The following is a 13,273-nucleotide window of genomic DNA, read 5'->3' as shown; positions in this document are numbered from 1 at the left end:
GATGAGGTCAGATTGCACTTTGTAATGTATTCTGCCCTGTGTGCCCTGACATGCATGAGCAGCAGTTAAAAAAAAAGTGGTTTGTTGGCTTCATGTGTCTCGTGTTAGCTTTCTCTCACCCTGGTATTTGGTAGCTGTTGCATAATAGAGACCTGCCTCATGGATAAGAATTAGTGTCCGAATTGGGGTACAAAGGGGGGGAAATTAGCAGATAAAAATATAATTATTTGTTTTTGTTTTTATTCCCCTCCCTCTGATATCTGATCCTACATATCATGTTGGTGCCATCTCTGTATACAGTGAAGTATAGATGCTTTGTTAAGCTGCATCGCTCACGGATGTAGTTAACAGGCATTTATTCCAGAGCACAATAGTAATTGCTGAAGTGCTAATGCAGCTTCTATTCCCACTTCCTTTTCCTCTTCAGTTGACACCCAAAGTGTAGTCTCGTCCACAGCCCTGTCACCTTGTGTGTCAGCAGAGAATAAATGACTCTTCAGGTCTGCATTAAAGCTCAAGTCAAACACAGTCAGTGTCAAATGGCTCCTAATTAGAATAAAATAAGGAGAGAGATAATATAACAATGCTTTTATAATTGAAGTTTGTGTGTGTGTGTGTGTGTGTGTGTGTGTGTGTGTGTGTGTGTGTGTGTGTGTGTGTGTGTGTGTGATTAAGCATGTATATGGTGTGCAGGGTTGTGGGTGCATATGGCTGTTTCATGTGTATGTGCGTATGGCATGTTGGTCATATTTAGCCATATGGTGGCAATAATGTTTAATAAATAGAATTTGAGAGAATGGAGATCAACCTAAATGTAGTTCTATGGCTCTGTTTTTTATATGTTATCTGATAAGAGGCCACACATTATGACTTATGTTACTGTTCTTTAAAATCCAGGACCGCATACATGTATCCATTCATTTATAAATAGATGTGTACCCAAGCTTTCTGTATGATAGCCCTTGTCTTTGAACACATACACACACACAGACGCACACACACACACACACACACAGACCCACACACACTTAAACATGCTCGCTGCCTCTCTAATGGCTGTTTTGACTGAGTAGTCATGCCTGAGGGTTTCTCGCAACAGGAGTGCAGGGTTTTAAGTGTGCTTGCCTGCAATACCATGAATACTTAATCACTTGATTACTATTCAGTGCATATTCTGCCATGCAACAGTGCCATCTTACAACCCATGCAATACATTGGAGAAATGTCAGATTCATTAACCATTTTATTAATTTATAAATGCTTGCTGCAGCGATTGCCTTAAGTCATAGAAATATGTTTTGAAAAATGCTGCTCATATTTCGACCTGCTCTGTAATTTTTAATAATATCTCAGTGGGAAGATGTTTCCATCATGAATGGAATAGATTACATTACTAGGTCTTATTTTGTCTCCACACACACATTTTTATATGTACAATGACCCATTTCTGTCTTTGTCAATATCTAATCATTATTATAAAGCTTGTCAGATGAAGGGGTTGAGCTCATGTCATTTTAATGATGATACCAAAAATAAGTCTGCAAAAATATACAGAAGGAAACTGAAGGTGAGATTAAATGGTGACTGGAGAAAAAAAAGTAAATCACTGATATAATAATGGATTGGATGGAAGTATCGTTGGAGAAAATGCACAAAGGAGGGCCATAAAAACTGTAGAATAAAAAAGGCCACAGAAAGACATGAGATTGGAGACTCTGAGTGGTAGACCTTAATCAGCCTTAATCATTACTATGCTTCAGACAAAGGACAGGCATGATTATATGCGCTCTATTTAACACAGCTGTGTCATCAGGTAAACTAGAGACATAACCGGGCGGAGGGAGTTAGGAGCCGAGTAACATTTTAAGAAAAGTCAAATGCTCTTCAAATCTGAAAGTATTCAAAGACCATTTTCTCTCCTGTTTTTTATGGCTTCAGTGGGACTCGATGAAAGATGACAGAGGAGGTGATTGTTATAGCCAAGTGGGACTACAATGCTCAGCAGGACCAAGAACTTGACATCCGGAAAAACGAACGCTTGTGGCTCCTGGATGACTCTAAAACCTGGTGGAGAGTCCGCAATGCCTCCAATCGTACCGGCTACGTCCCATCTAACTACGTCGAGCGTAAGAATAGCCTTAAGAAAGCCTCGCTGGTGAAGAACCTGAAAGATACACTGGGTAAGTGACAAGGTGTCCTAACAGGGTTTTTACATCAAACCTGCACTGTGTCTAACGCTGCAATTAATGCAACACTAGTTATTAGTTATATAAGAAAATTCTGCCCATGTTATTAGCTACTAGTAGTATATCTTTTGTGCTTTATAAGCTTCCCATTTTTATCCCAAGTTTATTTATGTATTTAAATTGGCACCTGCTCCAGTTTACATTGTCAGCTGGATTACCGAATTCCCCCCCCACACACACTTTTCAATCTTGGAAATGAAAGTTTCCTCTAAATCTATGTATACAGAGCATTGTAGAACTGAAACCGAAACTCTTTTGAATATGTATTATTCACGATTCTTCATTTAAAACCAGGTTTTATAGTAAATAGGTTTGTAACTTCAGTACACAATCAATTCTTCTCTGCTTATGTAGTATTAACATTTTGTCCCTCAACGGATATAAAAATGAGCTTGTTCCCTTTTATAGGAACCGATCCACAGATTTTAGGAAGTATACAGATTTCTGAAAGAAAAGGCGTCACTTATGTGATGATTTACATCGTTTATGAGGTGGTTCCTTATATAAGCCGTGTAGTTTAATTCTTCCTGTCTATTGCCATTAATCCACACCGTTAATGGGACGTGACCTATGCAAACCCAAAAATGGGCTTTTCTCTGAAAAGAGATCCTATACGGCCTTCTGAGAAAGAAACCTCAGCTAAAGCAGCGGTATAAAATTTCTAGAAAAGAAAAGCCGTAGTGTAAAATATCCGGCGTTCTGCTGCACATTCATCAGTGTAGGGCAGGGTGTTTCTCTACAGCAGCAGTCCAAAGCCATCGCCGCATGGTAGTGAGAAATAGTAATCCCCCCCCATCAAGTTTCCCATGATGGTGAGAAATAAACCGTACAAAAGGTCACAAGATTGACGTAATGATTTTTACTGACCGAAGTGAACACAGGCTCCGTTTCTAGGTGTCCAGTGTGACATTTATTTTATTCTTCTTCAAATCAGTTTTAGTTTTTTACCTCTATGGAAAGTTTTCTTCTATCCTCACATGTAGGCTGGTTATTATAAGGTGTTTGGATGTTGATTTTGAAGTAGTAGTTCATGAAGTGCACTCATGCGCACCGTTTATCTGTAGGATTGCAAGCATAATTAACCCTGTTCTGTAATGAATGGAGGTTTTGTCTCATGTTTTTTCCCCTTGTGTAGGTGGAAGGCAAGCAGCACAGTGCTACCCTTTTTAGCTGATCTTTTTGAAAGGGCCTCCTCACTCACACTCCCCACACCCTAGTTGTAAGCAGTCCTGTGTTCTGAAGCCGAGTCTTCAGGATGGAAACAACCTCTCATAGCGTTTTGCTTTAGGTGGAGACGAATGGTGGAAAAGGGTAGTTATTCTTTCTTAGGAAGACACTCTAAAATTTGCCCAAGTGCATTACTTCAAAAATAGCATGAGTTATGATAACGACTTTGCTGACGACGACAACGCCGTTGTCATCACCATCATGATTAAGGAGTTTATTTGTTAACAGAGAGTAAAAAACATAGCACACATTTAAACCAGTGAACAAAAGAAGAAGATGAAGATTGTAGGAGAGACTTAAGTCATGTAGGCTTAGTATAATGGATTTGAAGGGAGCCATCCACACTACCAGTAAATGATTTAGCAGTTCACCTCCATGCTAAAATGTTTTGGTCACTTGGTGGCTTGCTCCTGTCCTGCATTCATCCTCGGATCTTTAGTCTTCAGCTTCCTCCCTCTGCAATTTCCTTCAGAAGAACCTTTGCAGTTCACATTTTGTCTCGTCTTAGCCTACCAGCACATAATATTCTAGCATTCAAGGTCTTTTTCTCCTCGTCTCGTCAGTTCTTCTTTTCTTCTCTACTTCTTTTCAGCTCACGTACTGAATGCACTTGGTGGGACGTGCTTCTATTTTCTGATTTCCCAAAAGCTTTTTTGTTCTGTTTGTGTTGCTGCCTTCATTCCCTGTCAGCAGAAGCCTCAGAAGTTGCATGCAGCTCCCCAGGAAACACATTCTCAGATCACTAACAGAGGAAAAGTTTTGACTGGTACTTTGTTTGAACTGTGCAATGTTCTTTGTATACACTGGGCCATGTCCTCCCTCTGCAGGCTTCTGTCTGCCGTACGTCAAGACCGAGCTGGATCAATAAAGTCTGTGTCTGTTTTTAGATTTGAACAGTAACTGTACCACTCACAGATTAAACTAACCCTACTAGACCTGTGTTTTAGACTGCTCTGGTTTTTTTTCTTTTTTTATTCCCACAATTGTACAGCACATGTTTTTATACTTTAGTGCTAGTACTAGATTTGTTGTTCTACTTGCATTGTACTGTATGTTCAATCTTGATCTTTATGACTCTCCAAATGTTCATATAACGATGCTGCCAAAGATTGTTCTACTGAAAGAGTAAAGAAATTCACAGTTTCTGGGATTGTTTTTGTATACAGTTGACATCCAGTAGGAATGAATTGACAAGTACACTGAAGGCAGGTGCACTAAATAGCAGAGACATAAAAAGTCTCTCAGATTGTGTGATGGCCTCTTGGAGAATTGTGACAGGACTCAAATGTTCCCTTGCGTCTCTGTTATTGCTCGGGTCACCAGCTAATAGCCTTTTTTTGTTGCTGTTGTGAGGATTTGAAAAAAATGTATCCCTGACACACTCACTTCTACCCCTCCACCCCATGCTCTACTGGCATATGGAGACCAGTTCTGTCCTTCTTGCCTCGGATGCTGGTTGACCGAGAGTCAGCAGGTCTCGATTCACTCACTGTGCTTCATTTCACTCACCATACAACAAGAGCGGATTTATCATGTCCCCCGGTTCTGTTGTTCTGGTAATAGGGTTTAGGAGAATTGCTTATGTTGCCTGAGTACAGGAGATGCCACTATCTGACAACAGAATGTGTCCTACTTAGCACAGGTAATGCATCTGTCCCATTTGCAAGAGATTTAAATAGACACGAGTACCTCTTCCAGATAGATGTGCATTTTAAATGATTTGCATGCACTCTGTGTCGACCAGACAGCATGTGCATCTGTGCCTTGTAGCTGACTTTGTTTCTGAATGCACTTAAGATCTTGATAACATTGCTAAGAGGCCATGGCTTGCTCTTTCTTTCTTTCTTACTTTCTTTCATTCTTTCTTTCTTTCTTTCTTCATTACCTAATCACTCCATTATAAGATACTGGAGCTCTGATTTAGCCTGTAGTCCTCTATTAGATCTTTTAGATAACAGTCTAGCTAAATAACTGTCACTGCTGCCATGGGAGTAAGAGGAAGAATAAATATTTAATGTGTAATAATATAAGAAGACCTAAGGGTTGTATAATTCTTTATGTTGTTTAATCCATCAGATGGATAATGCATGAAACAACTCGGAAACAAATCATTGTAAGAAACCGTTTGCTGATGACACTGCAAGCTTACACCATCCTTCTGAATTAGTTCTGTTCACTTTGTGTGTGACAACCCAACACACACCCAACAAATCTTTTGTCTTTCAGGTCTGGGCAAAACGAAAAGGAAGACAAGTGCACGTGATACATCTCCCACACCCAGCACAGATGCAGAGTACCCATCCAACGGGAGCGCAGGAGGAAGTGGAATGAGTGCTGCGGAGCGGATCTACGATCTGAACATTCCAGCAGTCGTGAAGTTCTCCTACACAGCAGAGCGTGATGACGAGCTGACTTTAGTTAAAGGAGAACGAGTGGTGGTGATGGAGAAGTGCAGCGATGGCTGGTGGAGGGGGAGCCACGACGGCCGTGTGGGCTGGTTCCCGTCCAACTATGTCCGTGAGGAACCGGCCTACGCAGATGCAGGCTTTGGCGGGGACACGTTAGGGAGCTTTCGTTCCCTGAGGGCGGGGCAAGGGATGGGACTTGTCAATGGCCGGATGGCAGGCTCAGGGAGCTCAGTACTCCATGTCGTCCAGACTCTGTATCCCTTCAGTTCAGTAACAGACGAGGAGCTGAACTTTGAGAAGGGTGAGACCATGGAAGTGGTGGAGAAGCCTGAGAATGACCCTGAGTGGTGGAGGTGTAGGAACAGCAAGGGTGTGATCGGCCTTGTGCCAAAAAACTATGTGGCGGTTTTGAATGACGTGCCTGCTGGACAAGGCCTTGCATCCCCACCCATCAGCCACATGGGTCCGTCCCGTACAGGCAAGTTTGCAGGCAAGGAGTGGTACTACGGTAACGTGACACGGCATCAGGCGGAGTGTGCACTCAATGAGCGAGGAGTCGAGGGAGACTTCCTTATAAGAGACAGCGAGTCCTCGGTGAGGATCAACTTTCCCTCTGTAACAAAACAGGGAGCACAGAGAAAATCCTGACATGGTGACATAATGCTATTTGCTTTTACTTGCGTGCTTTGTCTACAAGAAGAAGCGGTTAAAAAAAGATGCACTTGGGTTGTTTTTCTCATGAGCTGACAGTAAAGGTTACTGATGCCATCTAGTGGAGACGTATTAAAAATGCAGTTCAAACCTTTTCCCTAATATTGCTTAATAAAACACATCTCTCTCTTTCTCTCTCCCTCTTTCTCATTCAATTACAGCCCAGTGATTTCTCCGTATCATTGAAGGCAGTGAGGAAGAATAAACACTTCAAGGTGCAGCAGCAGGATGGAGTCTACTGCATTGGCCAACGGCGTTTCAACAGTATGGACGAGTTGGTGGAGCACTACAAAAAAGCTCCTATCTTCACCAGTGATCAGGGAGACAAACTCTACTTGGTGAAACCTCTTGCCTGAACATGGCTCTGTTTTACCTGACTCGTTTTGCCTTCCCTATACTATTTCTTTTGCCCTTTTCCTCTCGCTACTTTTCACCTCATAGGACTTTAAGCAAGCCTTTGGGCTGGAGGGCAGGATCCTTTCATGAGCAAAAAAAAAGGACATTTTGCTTCAGAGTGCTTTCTTGCCAGGCTCTGTCATGGAGAAAGTGGATTTTAAGTTGAAATATCCATAAGCCTGTTAAACATTCTTTGATTAAGGCCTCCGAGGAGGACCTAGAAATAAATATGGTCTGATTCACTGTGTGACTGTTGTTAGCATTCCCTCTGCCTTTGGCATACAGCTCTTCTGCTCTTCTACTGGGTTTGGTAAAATAGCATCTGCGTTTAGAACCTATCCCACTCCAACCTTAGACTGTTTCTGTGCTACACTTTGTGCATTAATTTGTGGCATATCAGGCCAACAGTAAGGATGGACTAGGATTTTGGTCATAGCATGTGATGAGCAGCTAAGCACCGGTTTAGATTCATATACTGATCTTTTGCACTGCTTTATGTATTTAGTTTTTAAGGGAAAAATGCATGAAGTGCAGAGTGGGACACAGCCCAGATTGTGTCCACCTAAAGAGCCAGTATGTAGAGCACATCAGCTTCTTTGCATGTCTGCCAATGCAACTCTAGCAGAATTCAGTATAAATGTACTTCAGCACTAGACCAGTAGACCTACTGCTAATCTGAACTGTGCGCACTCATATCCTCCTGAGACCGTTTCAGCCTTGAAGCCGATTCCTAATGCTGACTTTCATTCATGCCAGATAACAATTTCTCGTACTCAGTGCTCACAGAGTGAACCTTCTCAGTTCTTACTGTACTCAGCTCAAATGTTTACCATAAGTGGCTCTTCAGGGTTTCTTTAGGTTCAGGGTGCTTATAAAAGGGGCTATGTCTATCAGACCTGATGCATTAAAGAAGAGACAGGGCTAGACATTATTGTAGTCCAGCCAGGCATTTGAATGTGTCTCTTTCTACAGCCAAATGGGCCACATATCTTCAGTATGGCTATGCTTGGTGCCCTTATCAACTCAGACTTCCCTCTCACACACACCGATGTCGTCTCTTCTTCACAAAATAACACTCACACTTGCCTAGCTGTTCGTGAACACTAAGAGAAATAATACATTTTGTTTACTTTTGTCACACCCACCTGTTTACCAAGAAGAGTGTTGATTGGGGATTTTTTTAATGATCAGAATAAGATGTATCTGAATGAATAAGATATGTCTGAATGTTATTGAGCAATGTTATTTAATTCTTTTTTTCCCACTATATGTATATATACGTATTCATAAGATAAATTGCATATATGAATCGTTTAGATCCAGCATTATGGATTATGGTACTGTACTGAGGACAGTGTGGTGTGAGAATTCAAAGACTTTTGTTCAATAAAAGTTTTGCAGAATAACAGAAAATGATTTTAGTGTGCCTTAAATTTTTGTCTTTTGTTTAAACTAACCAGAAAAGGAAAAAGGGGGAAGAAAAAGAACTAAATATGGTGATGCTGATCTCTGAAATTTCATTGGGATTTGCTTGCAAATTTCTTGTTGCACACATTGCTGTACTTTAAACCTCTCGTGTTTCTTTACATTGCCAAATGAAAGGTTTATTATGCAGTCACATAATATGTCTGCTGTATGGGAATGCATAACCTTTCAATGTCAAAGGGGTTAATTATAGAGAGTATTAGGGGGCCTAAAACAGAACCCTGTGGGACCCCAATTTTGCTCATTTCTAGCCTTAGGGATTTGTCTGCACTACTGGCAAGCAAAATCTACAGAATGTACTACCTGCTTTGCTGATTTGCTCCATACTGTATAATGAGTCAGATTAAGGGAAATACAAGCCTTTACAGTTCTGGATAATTTTACTGGGTTTTATTGGCAGAGTCTTAGTAGGGCATACAGATTATTATACACACTCTTACTGAGCTCAAAACCACCTCAATTCTTGGTTGCATTGACTCCACTAGATGTTGTAAATCCTTTCATTCTTCTCCATGGTGACATGACTGCATCACACAAAATCCTACGGATTTTTTTAGGTTCACTTTCCTGCTTTGAATCTCCTTTTACATCCCAATGGATTCAGAGCCAGCGACTGGGAAGATCGGAGAGGAACACTGAACTCATCGTCATGTTCATGAAACCAGATTGAGACCCTTTGCTTTATGACACGGTGTGTTATCCTGCTGTCGTAGCTCATTCCCTAAACGGTCGACATGAGCATTCTGTGATGTTTTTCTGCTTACTGCCATTTTTCTACTGACCCACCTCAACAATGTGTTTTTATAAAATTTCATTTGAAACTTTACAATTTATTCTGTTTCTATGCTTCTGTAAATCTGCTTTGAGACCATTGTCAAAAACACTATACAAATAAATTGAATTGTTTCTGTTTGCAGATCTGTTGTTTACTGGATTTTTATCCCTTCGTTATTCAAACACATTATATCGATTCACGCTATGGTCAAAATCACCAAAATATATTTTTTTTCCATATTCTCTGAAGCTGCCAGTCTGTATCTGCGTGATTTTCTTCAGTGCACTGCTGCCATATGACCATATGATAGCTGATTAGACATTTGCATGAGTGTGTGTGTGTGTGTGTGTGTGTGTGTGTGTGCAGGTACTGCTCATGAACTGTTGGGTGGATGAGTGGATGTAATGCACTGACAAAGAATGTCGTTTTTCCAGGTGCTATGAACAATGACATATGGAATGAAGCTTAAACCTGAGTCTCTCACTTAACACATTATTTGGACGCACTCTGGATGTGTCTGAACACAAGGCTATATAACATTGTTCTGAGGTTATCGCACTGTAACATAATATTTGTCTTGCTTTGTTTCTTGTAATCATGTAAATCAACCGGTCACTATTACCAATTTAAGTATTAAATGAATGAGGCACACGTTATTATTATTATTATTTAAATTTCTTATTAAACATGGTAATGGAATTAAGTTCGATAACCAATAGTTCAATAGTTCCTCCAGTTATGACACTAATCTGAAAAGCACATTATGAAATAAAATGGCTGATAGAAGTTTATGAAAAAAAAATCGTCTTTGCTATTTGGAAGTCAGTCAGCTAAATATTTCATTTCATGACGTTGAGAGATTTGTTAGAGGACACACTGTAGTGTCCACTGTTCCATTTAATGAATTTTGTATAGGCTTTTACACCACTGAACACGTGTTATGTGTTTGCAATGAAACAAAAACACTTAAGTATTCATTATTTATCACTACTATGACTGTTACTATGTCACATTAATAATGTGTGATTCTTGGAGGTGGGTTAAGCGTACTTCATGTGCTTCATGTGCTTCATGTTCATTCCACCAGTGTGTGTCACTATTACACCTCATGTCACTGCATCTAGAAGAGAAACAAACAGAACATCTTTAGCCTGATGTACTTTGGATGTTCCCTTATGGACAGTGCTCAGCTCAGAGTAGTCAAAAGGTTCAGGAGACTGTAAATGCTCTTGATGCACACACTGTCTAGCTTATTGTAGTGTGACTGAGGACGACGCTGTACGCAAGTGTTAATGGGTCCTTTTTACACCTCTGCTAATAATACTGAGTATAATCTCTACATTCACTTAGAGCTTTCTTTTTTTTTCTTTTTTTTTTCATCTCAGTATGACTGAAAAATGACACAGATGTTGTTTTCACAAGGTGATATTTTATTCCCTTCCTCTCAGACAATGTAGGTTTTTTCTCCTCCTGTATAAGCAAAATATTTAAATGTATGTGGTTACATTCTCATTCATGTATGTAACAAATATGCTTCATGTGTGATTATATTTCATACATGTACAGTAGACGTTATATAGCGTTTGTACCAATTATCTAAATCTCATCACTTGCACACACAAAGATAAACAGTGTACATGTGTTGTCTAGTAGGTCTTTAGAATACAAGTCTTTCTTTTATCATGTCACAGGTTCATTATAGCAGAATTCTTTTCTTTGCATTTCTCAATTTGGAGGTTAGGGTCAGAGCACAGGGTCAATCATGGAGGGTTAAGGGCCTTGCTCAAGGGCCCAACAGTGGCACTGCTGGGGTTTAACCCCAATCCTCTAATGAACAACCCATGCCTTAACCACTTGAGCCGTTTAGCCAATATAGCATAATCATGCCTGATGAAAGAGGTCTGTTAATGGGGCTTTTGTGGTACAAATAATTTTTACTGTACTTTTAGAGGATAAGAATTGTAGACCATCAATAATACAAGTTCATTGTATAAGTATTTCACTCTATATGTTGTGTTACAGCCTGGAACTAAATTATGTGTCATCAAGTTCCAAAGAATTTTACATACTGTAATATCGAAGTTGGCTGGAAAATCAATGTAGTTTGCCAAATTAATTACAAATTAGATTAGTGAAAAGTATTCGCCCACCCCATTACTCATAAGCAGAATGGAGTTGACGTGTATGCAAAAAAGAGTAACACATGACCTTACGTGTTCTGGCTCCAGAGATACAGAACATACCCGTCTCTGCAAAGTACCAATCAGTGTTTAGTTATTACATATACCGCATGTGCTGGTTAAGGTGGGACTTAATCAGGGAAGCAACCACGATGCCAAAGGTAAAGCTGGAGTGATCCACAGCTACTACGGACTAATTTGTATAGATTTTTGTATGTATTCATGACATAATCCCATTTAAGTCCATTTCAGTTCCAGGCTGCAACATTACAAAATGCGTGTGAGGTGAATACTTATGCCAGGCACTGTAGTCATGTTACATGATTTATTATCAAGAATTAAGACTTCTCATTGGCAGTGGTTTGAGTTTGTGAAGGTTTATCTGGAAATATGTGCTTATTTGGACTCTTCTCTGTGTCTATACTGTCAAAGTCTGTCTTTCAGTGCAGGACTCGCATGGGCATGTGGAGTCTGCTGCTGGACTGGCACACAACCCTGGGAAAAGCAAACAGGGCACTTTGGCTGTGAGGTGCCATGCAGTGGCCTGGGAGGCCAGAGGAGAAGGATAAAGAACTAGCTTCTGTCTTGAGCATTTTGGTTACTGTTAGAAGATCTCTCCAGTGTAGAGCTTGCTGTATGATCCGCACTGCCAACATCTCCAGGTATGTCTTTTTTGTGGATGTTATTTTTATAGACTGCATTTCCTGATTGTTTCTCAATGACCCAGATGTCTGTCGGCTTGGGGAAAACCCAGCAATGTTTACATTTTAACATTATATAACTATGTATAGTTATAAAATGTGTTTGCATTATCCATGATCTACAAGTGAAAAGGCAGAAAAACACATTTAAAGATTGCGTTTTGAACCTAATCTACTTATGAAACATTATCCCTGCTATTTTTATTTTTTTTTATTTAAAGTCTAATGGAAATTAAGTATGATTTTCATCATCATCATCATCATCATCATCATCATCATCATCATCATCTATATAATAAGGAAATAATCACTGATTTGTTTAATCAGTCCTGCCCTGTTTACTTAGTTACAAGCTTTTAGACTTTAGACTTTAAAACACTAATTTTTTTATTTTTTGTAATTTTTTTAAACTGTCGTCCTACCCAATATATTCAAAGAATGTAGCTTAAACAATCAAACATTTCCTAATTGGTTTTGTTATAAATATTAACTGTATTCTGTTAAAGTACAGAATACCACAGTATGTTAATTCCAGATCAAGTTGGGTCAAACATCTGTACATTTTTGACTCTTTACCAGAATTCAGCCCATGTGACATACAATGGTTTCTTTCAGACAACACAGAAGTTTAGTTTTTTGAAAACCTCACTGCAAAAAAAATAACATTTTAGCAAGTTAAAATATCTTGAATACATTTTAATCGATCTAATATTGCCTATTAAATGATTACGTATTACTAGACTTATTTTGTGTACAATATTCTTTTGATCTTTTATGTTGATCGTTTTAAGATAATAATAGAAGTAAAATAATCTGCTAATAAATTAAGAAAATGTAAAGCATAAAATAGTAAAATAGTAACACTAAAGTAGTAAAAATAGTAAAATAGCCTTAATAATCTCAAATTATATATTCGTTTTATTGTAACCTTATAATAAGAATAATGTGATTAGTTGTGTAGATTCCAGATTTATGTTTTTGTTGTGTTCTGTGCTTTTAGTTTTTGTTTTATGTTTGAAACGCCACCCTTTTCTTGCAGACAGAATTACAGCATGTCTCATCTGTGCACCTCGGCGATACTCTACGCCGTGATTCTGCTTCCTATCGCCATTGCAGGTATCCTACCTGTCCTGTGCACATGGGT

The 13,273-nt window shown here is 39.4% G+C and overlaps 1 protein-coding gene across 2 annotated transcripts in view; it reads left to right on the top strand.

The window, feature by feature from the left end:
* Positions 1-9,389, top strand: part of nck2a (NCK adaptor protein 2a) — a 34,640-nt gene extending 25,251 nt beyond the window's left edge. For both annotated transcript variants that reach the window (XM_027164661.2, XM_027164660.2), the window contains exons 2-4: positions 1,939-2,180; positions 5,700-6,475; positions 6,754-9,389. In XM_027164661.2, the coding sequence (XP_027020462.1) occupies positions 1,955-2,180; positions 5,700-6,475; positions 6,754-6,948 (1,197 nt within the window). In that variant the 5' untranslated portion in view covers positions 1,939-1,954 and the 3' untranslated portion in view covers positions 6,949-9,389. The remainder of the gene's footprint in view (positions 1-1,938; positions 2,181-5,699; positions 6,476-6,753) is intronic.
* The last annotated feature ends 3,884 nt before the right edge of the window (positions 9,390-13,273 follow it).

Source organism: Tachysurus fulvidraco, chromosome 6, assembly GCF_022655615.1.
Source record: "Tachysurus fulvidraco isolate hzauxx_2018 chromosome 6, HZAU_PFXX_2.0, whole genome shotgun sequence".
NCBI classification, from domain to species: domain Eukaryota; kingdom Metazoa; phylum Chordata; class Actinopteri; order Siluriformes; family Bagridae; genus Tachysurus; species Tachysurus fulvidraco.
The sequence above is the reverse complement of the archived record's forward strand: the minus strand, read 5'-3'. Positions and strand labels throughout refer to the sequence as shown.